The sequence below is a fragment of the Euprymna scolopes genome, chromosome 28 (assembly GCF_053919585.1).
Source record: "Euprymna scolopes isolate OS-2025 chromosome 28, ASM5391958v1, whole genome shotgun sequence".
Classification (NCBI taxonomy): domain Eukaryota; kingdom Metazoa; phylum Mollusca; class Cephalopoda; order Sepiida; family Sepiolidae; genus Euprymna; species Euprymna scolopes.
In genome coordinates this window covers 25,859-47,500 of record NC_136509.1, presented here as the reverse complement: position 1 = coordinate 47,500, position 21,642 = coordinate 25,859, and the positions used below count along the sequence as shown (strand labels likewise).

General features: G+C 32.1%; 1 protein-coding gene across 1 annotated transcript in view; it reads left to right on the top strand.

Moving 5' to 3' along the window:
- LOC145249424 (zinc finger protein 474-like) overlaps positions 1–10,487 on the top strand; it is a 61,695-nt gene extending 51,208 nt beyond the window's left edge. The window contains exons 5-6 of the mRNA XM_080110974.1: positions 3,865–4,054; positions 10,121–10,487. Coding sequence (XP_079967100.1) covers positions 3,865–4,054; positions 10,121–10,269 — 339 coding nt within the window. The 3' untranslated portion in view covers positions 10,270–10,487. The remainder of the gene's footprint in view (positions 1–3,864; positions 4,055–10,120) is intronic.
- The last annotated feature ends 11,155 nt before the right edge of the window (positions 10,488–21,642 follow it).

The following is a 21,642-nucleotide window of genomic DNA, read 5'->3' as shown; positions in this document are numbered from 1 at the left end:
GACTGATTAATTTTAACGTATCCAAAACCAAGCTCCTATCTTTTAATCAGAAACGCTCTAGCGTACACTTGGCCTCAATTAATATGAATGGCTCTCGTCTCGAAGAAGTTCTCTGCTTTGACAAGCTTCTGTATTTTATCTTCATTCCTGGCCGGAAATGGAAGACTTGCATCTAATCTATTATTAAGGTTGCTCAAGAAAATATCTTACACCGTATACAGTCTCTTACCTGTGCAAGAGCCAAATGTCTTAAAATTAAGTACTGTTACCACATCTGCTGAAGTGCTACTCGGATTATTCTATCCTGCATTAACAGCGTTCAAAACCGGATTCGACACCCTGTTGGGGACACCCTTTTCTCCTCTCTACAACCTATTTTCCACAGAAGACGCGTTGCCAGTGTGGCTCTGCTCTATCGTTATTTCAAGGCAGGTGCTCATCTGAACTTCAATCTATGGTTCCTTCTCCCTACATTGCTTTTACAAAAACACTTGTTTAACTTCAATTATTACAACCACTTTCCTCCAATTATTATCCGTACATAAATATTACGCAAAAGTTTTTTTTTCCTAGAATTTCCAGCTTCTAGAACTCTGTTCCGCTGGCTTTCTTCCCAACTTACTAGAACGTGGTCGTCTTCAAGACCATTGTATACATGTCTTTGTTGAACTGTCTCCTTGAATAATTAAATTCTACCAATCTTCCACCACTAACGATCACTACGCTGCTGTTTCAGTGTCTACCGTGCACTCATTAACCCTTATCCTCGAGTGGCCTTTGAACTTCTAGAAATGATTACTACCTTGTCAAAATATATCGGCGTAAATTAGCTTCCTTAAAACGTTTTTATAACAATTCCTAAAGTAAGAGAACGGATAAAAACATGAAAATGTAATCGACCCCAAAAAGAAGAAGAACGTGATACCCTCTCCACCAGATATTTCGGCAGAAGGGATACAAAGAGAAGAAACTATTCTCCGGATATTGAGCACTGGAAAGTAAACTCCTCCCCCACCAAAAAAGTAAATAAATAATTTAAAAATAAATAGCGAATGCCCGTGCGATCGCAAAAAAAAACAATAGCCAAGTAGACAGAACCCCTAAAAAAATGAAGATCTACCAAAAATTAATTCCAAAAACAATTAAATGAAATTTTTCGTCATTGTAATGACCCCCCCCCCATGTACTTTGTCATATTTTGGGGTTCGTTTTGTTTATGAAATTGTTAGGTGAAAGTACATGTGGTCTCATAAAGATTAATTACATTTATCGTTATTTTATGTTTTAACTGTTATTCCCGCACCCCCACCACAAAAAACAAAACAAAAAAAACAAAACAAATTGTATTTGTCATGTTTTGTCCCCCCTCGATCGCCAAACTTGAAAAATGCTAGAGATGACATGTCTCGTTGAACGATTGGTGGCCAAAATGTGGGTGCTCATTTTATGCTAAATTAATATGGAAAAGTTATCCCCCACTCAAAAATATTAATTTTCTTTCTTTTCAAAATTTCTTTCATATTATTTATAAAGGCTATTTAAACGTGTAAGGCCAAAAAAGTAGATCTTTATTTTTTAGGTGGGTCACATCGTAAAAAATTACCGATTTCTGTATAGCCGTTTATAGAATAATAAAAACAAATACATGAAATCTTTTCTCCAGTTTTTCGTAAGTGTTTTTTTTTTAATGTTTAAAAACAAAAGAATAAAAGCCAAACATTTTTCTATCTACTCAGAATTATTTTTTCAAGCTAGAAATTTATTGAGATTACCAAATTATTTTATTTGGTAATAGTTTTTTTTGTTTATGTTCCGAAGGGGCAAATAACTCTAAAACAGAGATTTTTTTTTAAATCGATGATGGAATAATAATTCCAAATAAATTTAGTTAAATATGTTATCAATATAATTATTGTCTCAAATTTATTAAATAGCGATTTTAAATAGAACAATTATAACAACACTTATAACAATTCTCTTGCTAGAAACATTAACTAAGATACCGCGATTTTATAAAATCTATTTTTCTTTATGTAATATGCAAATGAGATGATCTCTTTATTGTTTCTGGTTTGCAAGAATCATACTATATATAGAAATAAATGAGAGAGTAAAGTAAGGAAGCTTTTGTATATATTAATCAAATTGTGAACAAACAAACAGAGGAGCAGAAATGAATACGAATTTATATATATATATATATATATAAACACACATATATATGTGTGTATATATATATATATATATATATATATATATATATATATACAGGCGGCAAAAGGAAAGTCCGTGCTTGTAATTTAAAAAAAACTGCAAAGTTAAGCTAAATTTAATGTAACTGTTTAGACAACCTATATCTCATTTGATTCGCCTTTTATTTCTCTATATTTTCACCTGTTCATATTTGAGTTTTAATTGAAATATTCTAGTGTTCACGTCAATTTTTAAAAATAACTACAAATTACATTAAATTAAGCTTAAATTTGCAGTTTTTGAAAAAATTTCAAGTGCGGACTTTATTTTTGCCGACACTGTATATATGTGTGTGTATGTGTGTGTGTCTACACACAAATATAAATATATGCACACATATATATGTTGTTTATGATGGGGAAACGTGTGTACACGGAAAATTATTTGATCACTCTATGTATATACATTTTTTTCTTCAATTTGTTATCACTTTTTCAAGTTGACGTCGGGATATCTTACTAGATACCAAATATTCACCAGCTATTTTATATATTCAACCCGAGAAATATTTTTTAAATATTGAATGTCCCTTTATGTATAATTGTTTGAATTCCTCTTGCACTTGGGTCACCGGGTGTATTTTCCGGGTAGTTTTTGAAATTCTTTTTCACTAGACCTGTTGCTCCTATAATTGACGGAATTACTGAGATCTTCCTAAGATTCCAGTTTCTTTTTATGCCACACATAAGACGTTGGTATGTTGTTATCTTTTCCCTATCAGCTCTGTTTAACTCAGCATCATTGAGAACACTAACACTTACTAATGTTGCTCTTCTTTCCTTCTTGTTCCATATCACTATATCAGTTTTAATGGCTCCGTTTTCAAGGTACCTAGCTGTAGGAATTGCATAGTCATAGTGGATGGTGTATGACATTTACAACAATTCTTTATTGTATATATTTTCAGGATTCCTGCTACATTCGATATTCAACTTTTACAAATCGTCTAGTGGAGATATTTATATTTGTGCATATATGTATATGTATTTATGTTTGCATCTACGTTGATGTGATTGGTGATGTGAATCAATACCAAAGTTAATGTACGTTTATCTTTATACGTCTCAACGTACAACCGTATCTGTATACCACTGTATTGTTAAATATTACTCACATCTGTTTTTATTAACAAATTATTTGTGTTATTCTATTTTAAGATTTGCCTATACCTCAAAAGAATCTCATTATGTAAAGTTTTTGGTGTGATTTTTAAATTATATTTTTTGTATAATTCTTTTTACTTTTGCCAACTACATCATTTTGGACTTCGCTAATGCATTCAATCGTTTGTATATTTCGGCCAAGGGAGATGACGAAATTAGGTTTTTCGGTTCCTGAAGGCAGGTTTCAGCGCCCTCCAACATAACAGTGCTGGTCACCGATTTAATACTGACGAAGACCAACGTCGCTTAGTCTGGATTATCTTATGTGATCCATTGTGATTATGTGCTCTACTCACTATTCTTTTCTAAATTATACTATTTTCATTGTGTTGAATTTTGATATAAAAGTATGAAATTATTTTTATTGTTTTGAATAAAATTATTTTACTAGGTTTTGTCTTTCTAATCGAACAAATATAAAATTATTTCTTACATTGTCGTTTTTAAGGTTTCTGCAGTGTTAGTATCTGGTCGTCCCCCAACAGTCATCTGTTATATTTGTGGTCGTGAATTTGGCACAAAATCTATTTCTATACATGAACCTCAGTGTTTGAAAAAATGGAAGATGGAAAATGAGAAACTGGCTAAAAAAGACCGCAGACCGGAACCGAAGAAACCAGAAATTGTCCCTATCCGAGGTGAGACTTTTTTATATTTATAGACATCAAGGTTGTTTATGGTATTACCGTCGGATGGCCGTTAATAATATTTTCATCGATTTGCTTGGTATATTCATGAAGTAGAATAACACATCTTAATTTAAATTAATTTAATTTAGCTAAAATGATCGGGGTTATATATCATTGAATTTGAACACTCTCACAGAATGCGTAAGTACCTATGCATATCCTGATTAATACGATTATCTGGAACCACTATATTCCTTTTAAAAACATGGAACATTCATGAAAAAGAGACAATAATGATTTCAATTTTAACTATATTTAATTTCCTTGACTAAATAATGTTTTCTTGAACTATAGAATGCTTTTGACGGCGAGTAATATAAATGCTCCCGTCTATCAGAACATTAGGTGTATCTTATATTAAAATATAAGCCGTCACTAACATCTAAATTTAAATATTTCCTGTACCACATAACCAAGCTGACAAGTTAAATACTTGCCTTTATATGAGGGTTCACCTTTCAATCATGCTTAGAAAACATATACATATTTAATTTAAAAAGGCACATTACTTTACACAATATTTAAGATTGTTAGAAAAAAACCTGTAAATAAGAGAAAAAATATAAAATAAGGATTTGCAAGAATCGATCTTTTAAATAATTGCTAGTGCTATATCTTTTGCTTGTGAGTACAATAATGACTTTGTGCGCATCTGTATGGAAAAAATGAAAAAACATGAAAGAAACGTTTCATTAGGGAAATAGATTGCATAATTTCTTTTTTTCAATTCATTTTAGATGGCGGGGTTGCTTTCAATCTCGTTCGAAACGTGTTTTACTTGGATAACGAAGGGGGAGTACACACACACATTATATATTTTCTACAGGGGATATACTTTATCAAGGCTCGAAAGCCACTCGAGGATAAGGGTGAATGAGTGTACAGTGCTCAGCAAAACAACCGCGTATACATGTTATGGGTGAAAATTGGTTATACCTTGATGATTTAAGGGGACGATTCAACAAAAACTTTTATATATTGGACTTGAAGACAACCAGGTTATAGTCGGTGGGAAGCAGGTCAGTGGCGCAAAATTCGTCTGGTAAGTAGTTCTAGAAAAGTAACTTTGTTCATGGAATTTGCATTTAGATTTAGACACAGATAGAGAGTGGGGAATTCTTAATAGTCCTTGACCGTTTTTGTGGAAGTTGGGAAGGGAAACCATAGATTAAAGGTCAGACAAGCACTTCCCGTGAAAATAACGATAGAGCAGAGTCAGGCTCGCAAGTCTCTTTTATGAGAAAGAGGGTGTAGGAACGAGAAAAGGGAAATACCTATTAGGTTTTAGATTCGGTTTGAACTCTGTTAAAGCTGGGTAGGGTGGTCTGAGCAGTTCCTGTCCGGATGTGGCAACAGTATTCAACCTAAAGACGATTTTGGCTCTTATACATGCAGAAAATTACATCGAGAGTAAGATATCTTCTGGAGCGGTAAAATGACGCAGGCATTTTTATAGCGACCTTAGTAATAGATTTGATGAAAGTCTTCCGTTTTAGGTTGTGAGTTAAGGAACTTGTTAAAGCAAAGAGCTTCTTCGAAACGAGAGCCATTCATATAAATTGGAGCCAAGTGGGAATCGGTGTTTATGGTGAAAATATAGGTTTTGAATGCATTAAAATTAACTAACCACCTTTTTCCTCATTGCAGCACGTGCTCAAGGTCGGAGGAGAGAGACACAGGGAGATCTTGTCGTTATTGGTCTTTAAAGTGTTGGCATAAATGTTAGTGTTGTATACGTGCATATTGATGAATGAACTCAGAATGTAATTTGGGAGATCAGTAATGAATATAAGGAAGATAGTTGGGTCTACAATGGATCTTTGAGGCACACTAGCGTTAATACTTTGAGCTTCGGACTTTTAACCATTGACGGTTACTTGGATAAACTTATCGGAGAGAACACATTCGATGATTTAGAAAACATTTCCTGATATTCCATAACTGTAAATCTTGTAAAGTAGACCTTTATGTCAAACCCTATCAAATCCTTTTGATATGCTAAGACCTACTGCCGTGGAATAGAAATTCTTATCGAAAGATTCACTGATCTTATGTGAAATCACAGTCAGTACATCAGTTATAGATCTTGCAGAATGGAAATCATATTGCTAGCTACTGAGTAGGTTGTTTTTAAACATATTGCATACTGTTTTTCTGTCGTCTTTTACACCATTAAATTCACTAATGTACGTAATTGTAAAAAATATTCACAAATGTACGTAATTGTAAAATTATTTTTCTAATTTTTTATCAGTTATCCCTGAAGTTTAAATGAGCGAATATCCCGACAACTAAATATTCAACCGTCCTTTTTCTATTAGTAAATAATACAAATCATTACAATTCTTATTAAAAAAATTATAAGAAAAAATTCGTCTACCAATACTTCACATGCCTGAACTATTTGAATGAAACAGCAGTTAATATTATCCTTTATCAGACACATACAATAATAATTTAATTCACTAAAAACGCATGAAACTATTATATGAATGTAATATACATTTTCTTATACAAAACTAGCAAAATGCATGTTTCCGATATATAGCATTAGTTTTCAATTTCATTTTTATTTTCTGTTTGTGGGATGCGAATACAATGACATGCCACCTCTTTGTACAACTTATAATGTGCTCACGTTACATATTTCATGATTTATAATGATGTGTTCATTAGTTTATGCATTTATTTCGCACATACATATTGACGCTCATGTGAACACATGGGTCTGGTTAGATTTTATTACATAATATAACTCCAAATTTGATATAGAACAACTTTCTTCTCTAAATTGACAAAAAATTGTTCAATACTCTAAATAAATGTTTTAAAATTAAAATGAACAGCTTTCTACTTTCTTCAAAATTTACGAATCTTTGAGTGTTATGGTTCATATAGGCGCTTCATCCAGGTTTATCGTTAATAAAATTACCTAATTAGCTGTACGTGAATACAGTTGCATCAGTATCATCTTGTTTTTGCCTTGTTTTGTGTATTTCCGTCGTGTCTATAATCTTATTATACACTCTTTTACTTGCATATCATCATCGTCGTCGATTACTACACAGGACACACAGGATTTCTTTAAAATGGAGAATTGATTTACACGAAGGACATACGAGGGGTGTTCAAATAGTAAACTCTCCTACTTTCATATTATGCATTCATAAAAGTTTCATCTCTTTGTTGCAGATATTGACAGTGTAAGACTCTAAGAAAGCAACATATGTAATTGATGTGCTCAGAAGCAGAAATGCGCTATTGAATTCCTGGCAAAAATACAGCGAGAATAGTGGTACGTAGAAAAATAAATTTTGAAGCACAAAAGATTACTCGTTTTAATAGCCCCACTTCCGTCTTTGTGTCTTTTCAATTTTTTTTTGGGGGGAGGGCTTTACTTTTGGAACGTACATTTTATAGTAACATGGCTATTAGAAAAATCAATTATATATATATATATATGTATATATATATATATATATATATATAGTAATTTATAAAATATATATGGCGATTAAGCGACACTAGCGTTTAATAAATTATGCCTCCATGAAAAATTTTCTATCCTGTACTTTAAAGAACCTCAAAATCTATTAAACTGTAGGCGGGAAATAGCAAACAACTGTGTTCACAAAATAAAACTTACTCTAGGATAGCGATACAAAATAGCTTTAAAACTAACAATAACAATAGAAAACAAACAAATAAATAAATTAAATAAACATGAATATACATAAACGATCACACGCATATGTGTATATATATATGTATATATATATATATATATATATATATATATATATATATATGTATATATATGTGCATTATTGTGTACACATAGGTATATTTATATGTATATATAAAAAAAAAGAAAAAAAGGAGAACGGCCACCTAAAACCACTAACCTAGCTCTAAAACAGATCCTTTGTTTGATAAAATGCATGCCCATTGGCTGGTAAGAAGGGGCGTGGTGGATATTAGAAAGCTGATTGGCCAACTAGTAATCCTCAACATGTATAAAAACAAGAAGCAACGACAGAATTCGCGCATAAGCCTGACGAATCCTATAGTTGGATGAAACGCAGAATATTCAGTGTAGCTTAATCGCCATATATATTTTATAAATTACTATATATATATATATATATATATATATATATATATATATATATATATATATATATATATATATCCGAAGGCAGAACCGTAGTCCATTTTACACAAGCACATATACAAGATTCAATAAATCATAAAATATATCGGTTAAATGCATTTTGAGATCTTACAATTAAAATCTTTAAAACATAAAGAATTATATATATATATATATATATATATATATATATATATATATAGGATGAAACACTAGTGTCGCTTAATCGCCATATATATTTTATAAATCACTAACTAGCTCTACCTACGTATTGAGCACTTTTGAAGTAAATACTTAAAGTTTACGCATAAATCTATACTTTCGTATAGTAAATTTATGTGAATAAATGAAATAGTTATATATATATATATATATATATATATATATATATATATATATATAAACAGTGAATTACAGACATGCATGTTTCGTCAGTGTAACTTGACTGTTTCTAGAAATCGAACTTTAGACCATATGTATTACGGTCTAGTGCGTTAATCGGTACGTCACGACGTCCTCGATCATTTACCAGTTATTTTTATCGCTTTTAAATTTATGTAGATATTTTTGTTGATTTTTAAACGATAATACGGTGAATTAGCGTTTTCAACCATATTTTTTGGACGTAAACAAATATTATTTTATTTATTTATTCCTTTTATTTTACTTATAAAACAATATATAGATAAGTGTTTATTGAGTTAAGAAATAGTGGCGAAAGGATAGCAGACATTGCCTGACTTTAGGCTTAAGTTATCACATATTTCATTCATCCCACCTTTATTATGTTTTTGAGACGAGCGCCGATTTCTGAGTCTACCCCGTTTCAAAATTTGTCAAGAAAGAGACCACAATACATTCGCTGAACTTCCGAATCTCGACTCCTGTTTATCTGCTGAGGTTATATTTTAACTACGAATGCGATAATCATTCTTAATTTTTTTCCGACCACTCTTCCCTACATTCGAATAAAAGCTTTCATTATCTAACATTTATACCAAAGTCAGAACTGTTTAGTAATCAAGTGATAATTTTTACATGAAAGTTGTATTTTTCCGATTGATTTTTCCCATGGCATTTGTAACTACATATATATATATTTTAATATTTTTCCTATTTAATTGCTGATGTCAGAATTTTTGTATTGGTTTATTACTATGCTACGAATAACCAACTGACTTATTAATACCATCAAACTAAGATAGTATGTAAATGCTATAAATACTTTGTCACTTTGTATTAATTATTGTTCTCATCTTTGATGTTATTCTTACAATATTTTGGTCGATGTAACCTACGATCTTCATGTGCGTCTAGTAGAATAGGGAAATCTTTTATGTCAAACTCAGAAATCGATACAGAATTTTGATTAGAACACTGTATTTCATCTACAGAGTTGAGGTAACCTGATCTCGTTCCGTCAACTATGACCAGGTAGAAAGTCTTCAATAATACGTAATTATAATCTTAGTAATTATTATTTTACTGAAGTAATTATAATCTTACTGAAGATTTAATCTTCAATATCCACCAGACTATCACTTACAACCTTTATCCATTGCACTACGGGTCACTGCAGACACACCTGAATAGGATCGATTGTTATATCAACTGAAACGTTTAAAAAATACATCCAAGATGAAAAAGCCAATCCTAATATTCTAAAGAATACAAATTATTATTCAAAAATAATATAAACAACTGTAATATTCAATTTATAATTTTACAATAATCTCCTCGTCTTATTATTTGTTTAAAATTTTTTGATTACATTTATATTTTTTTATTTATCCGAGAGCAAATATATCAAAATGTTATGCATAAAAAAGCATTAGTGTTTTCTTTTTCGTTACTTTTTGCAGTGGATGGTACTTATGATATGAATGCTATAAACGAAGCGGCCTGGAAAGCGTCTCAGGCTGCTTTGGTACCCTGTAGTGTCTGCAGTCGCACTTTCCAGCCTGACAGACTCGTTATCCATCAGAGGAGTTGCAGACCAAAGAAAAAATAAACTTCCTTTCTGTCTATCTAAAGATCTGGCATGGACAGGGATCGAGGATTTGGTGGAGATGACAAAGTGGCGAATCTTTTTACTTACTCCAACACACATGCATATACCAACACAATTCAAATTATTGGCTTTTTATTATTTGACCTCAATTCGAAATTTCGATGCATAAAACTTTTGTTAAAATGTAAAAGATTAAATAAAAACGCAAATTAAATGTATTTCACTTATTCATTTTATTATGTGTGATATTTTTATAGGCACCGCCAAAAATGGCCGCAAAATAAAGTTGTTGTTGTTTTTTAAAACTAAATTACATTTATTAAAATCCATTCTTTCTGAGTAACTTTTTTTTCCAGAAAGATAAAACCCTGAATTTTATCATATAGAAAACAGAATAATGTAAAACTTTTTCTACTATTTTTAATTAAATTTTAAATGTTAAATTTTCCCCAAAAGTTAACAATTGACATTTTTTGTCTTGCACAAAAAACGTACTTAAATATTTAAAAAAAAAGGTTTTTGAAATAATTAATTTATTTATTTATTGTCTAACTAAGATTTAGGATGATTTTCTAAGAGAATATGCAAAAATATTATAATATAAGTACCTGAATTTCAAATAATTCCACTTATTCATATAGGTAACCAGATATTTCGCGTCGATGTAGAGTCGAGATCGACTCTGTTTACGTTTGCGTTTTATAAGAAGAAAACTATGGAAGACCAAACAGGCCAAAAAGACTTATTTTTCAGTGACGAAAATTTCAATGTATTATTAAGCTGAGGCTGGCCAGTACCAGATGGGTGACCATTTGTATGAGTTTGGTTTTTAATGTGTATGTGTGTGGGGGCCAGACTCCCCAAAATGGGGGGGGGGCAATTTAAAGCAGAATAAAAAAAAATTATTTCAGCGCGTTTGGTCCACCGTAGTCGAAAGGCGGCAAACGTTTTCAAACGGGATCGAAAAAATGATGCTATTTTTAACACAAAGGGCACAACATTTATCGAATTTTGTTTTTGTATCGATTATTCAAAGCATGCCCTGTTTAATAATGGTCATGCATTATTCGGCTCGCTAAAAAAAAATTGTTTATTTATAAAAAATTTTAAAATGGCTTTTTCGTATAAATATTAAAAAAATTTTTTTGTTGTTTTGCTTAACTTAAATTAATTATTTTACTTAACATATTCACCGAATTTCACACTTCAAAACTCAAAAGCGGGATAATTAAACACAATCGAAGTTCTGATATTCAGACGTCAAAATAAGGTATGCAAACAATTTTTTTTTTTTAATCTATAATTCTGTCCCTTACAACAACACAATATGTTTTGTTCAGTTTCAGATGATTATTTTAAGCATATTTGTTCCCACTTCAAAACAAGGGGGGGGTTGTAAGCAAAAAAATATATATATAAATATCGTTTATGAAAAATAAGTACACTGTTATAAAGCTCATTCTTCTCCTAATAATCGCTGAAAATTTCGTATTGATCGGATAGTTACCTGATTTTTGGTAGATTTTTAAAAAGACGGTCCGTCAAAAAGTACTGACCTGCCCCCCCCCCCAGTTTTGGCGGTGCCTATATTTTTAGTATAGGGGGGATATTGTTTGTTCTAGAAACTGTAAAGTTATTTATTGCAGGATGATTTGTATGGAAACAAAATACGAACTTTATGTCAAATGAAGGAATAAATATAAAGCCTGTGTGAACAGTACGAATTTATTAATGAAACTAAACGAATAAAGGAAAATAAAACACGTTTCACCCTAAAAGCTACGGTTGCTATGTTACAAACAGATTATAATATATATACATATATATATATATATATATATATATATATATGCATGCATGTATGTGTGTGTATGTGTGTGTGTTATAGATACTTTGAAAATAGCTCTGCATCAACTGTTTCAACGTCTTATAGCTACACATGTATACGTGCATAAAATAAACATACACATTAATGTAACGCAGTTTTTATACGCCGTTGCTGATGCATTTCATTTCAACGGTTTTAAAAATATATACACACATGCATGAAACACGTGTATTAATTTATTATTAATGGCATGGACATCAGCGTGTTGCGATCCCCGTCCTTTTATGCACGTACATTGAAATTTATATTTATAGAGAGAATTTTTAAAATTATGAATAAAGAAGAAAAATCAAAAATTGATTTTATTAGCAGAACCAGATTTTAATTTTTATTTGTTTTAAATTAAATATTTTCTGAACTTTTCAAAGTTTAGACATCATGTATTAGAAATTCATAAATTGAAAATACCATTTCTCTAAGTGTTATATCTTAAGCTTATGAAAAGAAAATTGAAAGTAGTTGACTCTTTCAGTCCTCTACCTTAGAGTAGGTATACAGGAACAAATTTCGGTATCAACTATAAAATCCGTCTTATCTAATACAGCGACGCCATTTCTTATTCTTATATAATTTATCACCCTTCCATTCTTTTTTGAAAAGAAGAAGCTCGCACAATCTTCAAAGGTGTAATACAAAAAGGTAATGTTTAATTTTGATCGGATGCCTTTGTTGTATCAAATGTGAAACTCGAACTTATGAATAAAGAAGAAAAATCAAAAATTGATTTTATTAGCAGTTTTGTGTCCGTGACGATGTTAATAAAATGGACATATATCGCAAGCTCCCGATAGTTTGGTCCATAAAATGCACGGTAGCAATATAGAAGAGATGGAACATACTAGTAGAATGCCCACGTGCGTCGTGGATAATTAAAAATTAATAGAAAATAAAATATTATCGGTGGAGCGCAACTACGCTGAGTAACGTGATTGGTCAATAAATGATTAAAATCAGTTCAGTGTCATAGCAGCTTTTTTCAAAAATAATTTTAAAATAATTTTTTACTACTAGAGATACATTATTAGTTCTGCAAGGCGATGTTTAAAGTAATATAGCATTGACTTATGAATTGTTTAATACTAGTGGTAATTGTGGAAATTCCAAAATTGTCTCATTCAAATTGTTGTCGTGCTTAAAAGTACTTCTAAGCGAACTCAGATCTTATGATATTACTCCTCTATTTTTATTCAAACTAAAGGTAACTTATCTAAGTACGCTGGTTAATGTATCGCAGTTTTATGATATATATATATATATATATATATATATATATATTAATTATTTTTTACTATAATAATTAAATACCTACAGACACTAGTGTTTCATCCTTTCGGGAATCTTCAGTGCAGGGTGTCACGAGTAATACCAGTCGAACGATTTGAACCCCGCAACACGAGACATCTCTGGCTCGATTAGCGAAGATTAATCAATTCGGCTACCATTAACCGCGTGAAATAAAGTTGAATTTAAACATCTTAATTTTAAATGTTCATTTACGTCAGTCAGACAGTGATCTAATCGTTATACGATGATCTATGCATAAGAGCTAAATTGACCGACTTTAATTCAACTGAAAGTGCTCAACGATAAGAAACGATAAGAAACGAATTTCTTAAAGGGGCTGTCATAATTATTTTTTACTATAATAACTAAATTATATATATATATATATATATATATATATATATATATATATATATATATAAGTGGTGATAATAGCTTAATATTGTAAACACGTTCAGAGCTCAAAATACATTTTTGTAAAATTACATTTTCCCCCAAACAAGGCACGTTGCCACTTTGATGTAGGGGGCTACTATCAGGGACATAAGCTACATGGGTACTATGTAGGGTGTTGGGCAGCAAAATATCGGTTCACGTTACACTTGAACTTCTGCATGTCAGTACAGTTGGGGAAGCAGGAACTCGGAAGGGAATTCCAAAGTCTAGCGGTTCTAGGGAAGAAACTACTGGAGTAGTAGGCTCTCTTACATCTAGGCATCCCTACTGTGAAGGGGTGTGATTTAGCTGCTTGTCAGGTTTGTCGGGGGTATTTCCATCGAGGAGGTACAAGTGCTTGCAATTCGTCAGAGCATTCACCGTTAAAGTATTTGTAGAACGGGCAGAGGGATGCAACATTTTGTCGAGGTTGAAGCTGAGATGACAGTTCAGGACTCATCAGATTGGCGACTCTCTTTTGAACCGTGTCTAGGAGCGAGAGACTAGTAACAGATGCACCAGCCCAAATATGACAACAATACTCCATACATGGGCGAATGGTGGCCTTATAGAGGTACAGGATACTTTCGGGCGTTAGTAGCTTTCTAGCACGGTAGAGAAAACCTTCCTTCTTCCCAGCGGTCATGGCAATACTCTCAATGTAATTGTTCCAACTCATGTTTCCTGTGAACGTTAGGCCGAGGAGTTTAAAAGATGTTCTTTCAGATAAAGAGTCATTGGCCATTGCTACTGGTCGTAGAGAAGGTTTCTTGTAATTATTGAAGGAAACAAGTTTAGTTTTGGCAGCATTGAATCCATTTTTGTCCCCATTCCACTATAGATCGGAAGTTATCCTCTAGTGTTTCTGCTATTTCTTTAGATATGTGTTCATTTGTTTTCCTGTCGTGTCTGTTATAGATCGTGGTGTCATCAGCATATATACCCATCTCACAGACACTTTTGTCAGGGAGGTCATTTATGAATATTAGGAATAATAGAGGTCCAAGGATAGACACGGTCGACACTTCCGCATTTATATCATGTTGTTCAGATATACGACCGTCGAGGAAAACGTGGATTTTTCTCTTATCTAAGAAGGATTTAATTATATTAAGTATTCTTCTAGTGATACCGTATGGTCTGACTTTCCTAAGAAGACCTTCATGCCATGCCCTGTCAAAAGCCTTAGATATATCTATAGCTACCGCTCTGCCCTCCCCCGCTTTGTCCAGTGAATGATATATACGTTCAGAGATTAGGATGTCTGCTGTGGAATGGGCTTGCCTAAATCCATATTATTGGTCAGTCAGAAGTTAGGATATGTAAGGTGATGGACTAGAGCTTGGTTAATTCTGGTCTCAAATATTTTAGCGAAAAGTGGGAGGAGCTAATGGGGCGATAATTTACTGGGTCAGTTCTCTCGCCAAAATTCTTGAAAACTGGTACCACAGAAGCAGTTGTTCAGCAGACAGGAAAGCAAGATTCATTAAGGCATTTGTTGTAAAGTTTGGAGAGAACTGGAGCTACTTCGGCGAAGCACTTTTTTAATAGCACAGCTGGGACGAAATCAGGTCCACGTGCTTTTGCAGTGTCAAGATTTCTTATGATAGCATGCACCTGAGCACGGGTGATTTTTAGCTCGTCTAGTGTGGCGTCTATCCGCAAAGGAAAGTCAGGGAGGGGGTGATTAGCAGGCTCCAGTGTGGAGCTGGAGGCAAACCGACTGGCAAGCATGTTAGCCTTCTCGGTTGCTGAACAAACAACCTCATGATTGTTGGCTAGTGGGGGAATTGTTGATTGCCCATTATTTACTACACTGTTGTAGATTTTCCAGAAGTCATGAGTTCCCAATTTCTGTGCTTCGATGCGTTTTTTTTTTCTTTTAGTGGTTTCAGTAAATTCTCTTTTAGCTGTCGCTATTTCTTTCTTACAGTTACTTCTGTCTTCTATATACTTCTGGCTGTTTGAACTGGACTTATGTCGGTTAAATCTGCGGTACGCATGCTGCCTTTGCGCTATAGTAGCTGCAAAAGTAGAAGTAAACCATTGGGGAGAGTGGGGCTTGCTACAAAATTTGCGCGTCAGAACATGTGCTTCAATTGCTGTTTTGAACCATTCAGTGGTTTCATTTGCGCACTGTTCAGCAGGAAGTGAAAAGATATTTCGCCATGGGGCGTCTCTGATAAGATCTCTGATAGCTTCCCAGTTAGCATTTTTATACAATAATTTAACATAATCTATGATTAAATTTTATATCTTAATTTTTATTTTTATTGCAGTAACCCTTATCCCTGAGTGGCTTCCGGGTCTTGATAAGTGGTGATCACTGTGTAAAAAAAAAATTCCAAAATCTCTTCTGCCCATTTTAAATCATACATTCCCTTGATAATAAAATACAATGTATTTTTAAAAAAAGGTTTCATCAGTTAATATTTTTACTATCACACTCAAGCAAATCAAAAACGATCACAATAGTCTAAAGTTTTTTTTATGATTTTATACTTATACTCTTCTGTGAAAGTGAAAGTTGATTTATTAAAACAATTATGAGCCTTGTTTTGCTTCAAAATTTCCACCATGTAAAGTGTATTAATGAAAATAATATTAAACTCAAATATTAAATATCATTATAATATATCGTATCGTAACTCTTATTCCATTAGGTTTGACAGAATATAATCAACAAATTAATTAAAAATAAGAAAATCCCCCGATATTCGTGGCAAAATGACGCTGAAACCTATGGGATGGGATATTCTATACTTAAGACAGAGGCAAAAAGAAATGTTGATCAACAAACATATACAAATATAAAGACGGCGGCGTTAAACAATTAGTATAAATTGTATTGATCAAAATTAATTATAGATTAAAAAAAAAACTGAAAGAGAAAAAACTAAAACAAAATAAAAGCTAATCAAGTTACTGGGTACGGGACCAATTAAACTAATCAATTTCACCGAGCAAAATTCGTCATTTCAATACAAAAGGTCTATGAAAATTTAATAATCAGCAAGAGAAAAAGAGAATAAACTCACACTTCCATTCTTATTATATTTGTGGTCTTCTCTATATTATGGGATAATATTAGTTAATATTTCTTTTGGTCGGATTATTTGTGTTTACAAGTAATCTAGTTTTCTATTATTATCCAGAGTATCTCGTCGCTGGTTGAAAAGCATCTCTTTTATTTATTTCCTCATATTCTCTCTTCTTTCTGCGTGATTCGCCGACCTATTTTTCTTCTTCTTCTTCCGCATACCGTACTTCCTAAGGCTTTTATGATGTTACGTAGTGGGTAGTATAAGGTCTCTATATATGTGTAAGCCGCTGTATACAACTTAGGAATGTGTATCGCGAGTGTATATAAAGTGCGTTAGGTATATGATGTGCACAGAGAGAAGTTTCTTTGTGTCATCTAGTGTTCAATAAATCCTTGTAGATGTGCGTGTTGCATGAGTAAGCGTATCAGAAATTTGGAGGAATTTTTGACACCTCAAACAGAAAACTGCGAATAAAATATAAAAAAAACTCGTAATTTCTCTTTTTAAAGTGGGTTGTTTATTTTCTGTATGGAATATGCTTCCAAAATAAACTATTAATATTGTTTAAAACATACTAGAAATATTATTTATAATTTAAAAAAAAAAACAGTGTTTACAAAATGTTTACAAAACGCCGGCGTGTCTTCATGTAGCCATTTTTTACGTAATGAAATCAATCGAGTAAAATATTTTTCACTTTTTAAAATTTAAAAATCTATCAAAATTTTTCTATTGGTTCAATTTTTACAATATTTTCAGGGTCAATGTAAAAGTTCATGCGCTTTCCGATAAACCAAATATAATATCTTAGACAAACGTTTTTTTTAATTTACCCCTCCATTTTAAAAGGTCTATTAAAATTTTAATAATTAATTTATGTATCAATGTTTTATATATCACAAATTGAAGATAAAAGATCAATAAAGAAAATATTCTAATTTAAAACAAAAAAGATAGTTTTTTGGAAATTTACCTGTAAAGTCCAAAGTGTAAAACCATTTTTAAAAAAAAACACGTTGATTGTTTTTATTTTAAATGAAAGCTCATGTTATGCTTATATTGTCATGTAAATACGCTGACGGCAAAATTTTCTATTTCATTCAATGTTTTCTTTTATTAGATATTTAAAAAAATTCAGTCGATAAAGAAGTATTAAAATATATCAATCAAAAACTCGTGTATTTCATTAAGAGAACTTTTAAAAAATCGGTGAACTGGATTTTTTGTTTTAGGGGAAAAACTTATAAGTGAATGTGCGTTTCTTTTTAACTACGGAGAACGAAACATACTAATTTTGGTTGTCACACGCAATAAAATTAAACATTATTTACGTCCATATATATATATATATTATTCCTTAATTGGAATTTTTTATTTTGAGATGAGCATTTTTATGTTAATCTTATTTTTATTTCGGACTATTAGTCTCATCTTTATTAGTTGTTGTTTGTTTTTATTGGTTCACAACGTTTCGGCCAACTTCCTCTGGCCTTCGTATGGTGGTAACCGCGACGGATAGGAACTTCGAATCTCCTAACTGCATTCTCAGCCATCACTGCCATCCGTAGTTGTCTTCGTCTCACCACCTTTTTTTTTTTTTTACCAATTACCTCTGGCACGCTTTGGGTGGGATTGAAACCGCTATCTTCAGACAATGTTCATCTGGAACCGTAGAGATTCAACGTCTCTATCAACTGCGCCACGGCACCGAAGGGCGATCAAGGTTGGATTCTTTGAACCTATAAATCCACATTTATTTATTATCTGATCTTCCATAGTCGGGTCCGTACCGATTGGTATATATATATATATTATTCCTTAATTGGAAACAACAACTAATAAAGATGAGACTAATAGTCCGAAATAAAAATAAGATTAACATTATTTATGTCCCTTTGACGAATCCATATTTGCTAAATTTCATATTAGCAGGAGGAGCTCTTTTAAGCTTCGCGCAAAGCACGTTACAAAAATGCAATTTTCTACGACCCTCGCTTTAAAAATCCTTTTATTTAAAAAATACATGGAATCTAAAATATAAATATGGATAAATTCTTAACAATGAAGAATGGAACCACCCATTTAATAGTATTTTTAGGTAAGTGATTTTTTGGCATTTATATATATATATATATATATATATATATATATATATATATATATATATATATATATATATATATATACAGTGATGATCATATTTATTGGCACGGTAAAATAAAAGTTAAATTTTGGCTAATAAATTCTAAAAAAGGGATTAAATTAAAGAAAATAACAAAGTATATTATGTATTTTTAACTGGCCTTTCCGATGCAGCAATCGGATTTTAGAAAAAAATAAATAACAAAGGAACAACAAACATGGGTTACAGGATATTTACTATGCAGATAACATAAAAGGGACGAAACACATTTCTTAGTGGTTATGCATCTTGCAAATAAAAAGTTATACCTTTGTTCATCCGGATCTTGGTTGATGAATCTGCCAAGATGAACATGAAATTTCTTTCAAAGAAATTATCAGGAGTCTACGGTCATATTTTAGACAGCTTTTATTTCAATGTTTCCTTGGAAGATTGCATACTTGTCTTATTCTCTGTTTAACCTCCTTTCCGGGTTATTATAGGCCCTGTCTCCAACACTCTTCGTCCGGTTAGCCCTCTCTCTAGCTTTATTTCCTTCTAACTCCTATCTCTCTTTGTATATATGTAACTATTCCTTGTTATGACGTAATTCAACTCACATCTTTTTAATGTGATTTTTTTAATCACGTTTTACTAGCTGTTAGAAACGTATTTTGTTTATCACCGCATTCTTTCCTTGATTGTTCTCAGTTAATCTACATATTTTACTAAACATTTTTATTTCAAATCATTCTCACTGCATACGTTTTTCTACACAACAGTTACAAAACAATAATAATGTTTATTATTCAACATTTTAAGTTTTTAAAAATAATAGCCGATGTTCTAAATCGACTATCAACAAGGTAACCCGATGTTGCCCCAGCATAATATAACAAGGTCGTCCTTGGTATTTATTTCTCCTGTGTTGTATATCGTAGCCCTGAAAAGTACAACGACATTGCGCCATCCTTCACCCCTGCATGCTGTGTACTACTTGTCTGCGCCTTTTCTCTTTCCTTTTCTTCGTCTTCTTCTCTCCATTCTTTTTCGTGTTGTAGGCAGGGTTTTTGTTCTCCCTTTCTCCTTACTCAAGCATATCCTTTACGCATGCTTGCAGACTAATGCATCTTTTTCTCTCCTAAATGCTTCTTCGCATTTTCTTTCTTTGCAGAGCCTCTCTCTATTTTCTTCATTTGTTTCACACAAACTCTCTCTCTTTAAGCTTTACACAGGCACACACACACACACACACACACACACTCTCTCTCTCTCTCTCTCTCTCTCTCTATCTATCTATCTATCTATCTATCTATCTATCTCCGTATGCAAATCTCTTCGCTGACAGCAATTATAAGGAAAGAAAAGAAAAAAAAACAAAATATTGACGATTCTGGATTCAGATTTAACAATCAATTTCCAAATTGAAATATGAAATAAAATATGTAATTCAATGACATGATTATCTTACACCTCTGCATCAGATAAAGTGTAATGGTGTTACACGTAACGCCATTTCATGATGAATTAATTCACGAAAATAAAGATAGTTTACATGTACTGCCTCCATGTCAGCTATTATTTTAGCTAGAGTGGTTTCGGACGGTATTAAGTTGTTTCCTTTACAATCTATACTGTGACTAAAATGGCAATTACTGAAAATCGTTTTTTTTTTTTTTTTTTTTTTTTTTTTTTTACTAAAGCCGAAAACTTCTGAAAATCGTCCGCGACTGAAACGAGTAAGCATTTTCTATCTAATTTGTTCTTGCAAGTAGCGTCATTTCCACTATTAAATTTATCTTTGTAACCACTATTCTTTCGTTATATAACTAGCCTGAATCGTCATCAGAATTTCTTTCATCTAGCACACTTGTAGCATCGCCATTACCTCCGTCACTGAACTCAGTTCTACTATCACTGAATTCTTATCATTTAACTAATCGCCACAACTACCATTCTCGACATATATCTCATCATTTTCATCAAGATCATCATAATCAAGGGACTTGTTCTTCATTATTTTTTTATTATTATTCTCTCTTTTTATAGCGGAGTTCGCCGACTTTTTTCGCCATCGCTTTTATAGCATTTCTTGGGGTTTTTTTCTTCCACAATGGATATATAAAGACACAGCAACCTTTCGCAGTCCCTCACCTCTGCATTTAGTTTGCTAATCTGCTACTCACATGTGCTCTTTTCTCCTCCCTTTTCTTCGTCTTCTCTCTTATTTTTCTTTTCGGAAGCAGTTGACCCGTCCTTTCTTTCTCCGCACAAGTATTCTTTACGCATGCGTGCAGATTTGTGTATCTTTTCTTTCTTTTCTAAATGGCTCTTCGCCTTTTCTTTCTCTATTTACAGAGCCTCTCTTTCTCCTTTTCTTAATTTTTTTCACGCAGACGATAAGTAAAAAAACTAAAAAATTCGATGACAACTATTACAAGTAAAGAAACAAAATAAAACCAAATAATGATGATTCTTGGCTCAGCTTTGGAAATCAATTTTAAATTTAAAATATGAAATGCAATATTGTTTATTCTAATTACGTGATTAAATAACGAAATATGCATATAAAAGGAAAAAATTATTCAGAAAAATCCGTG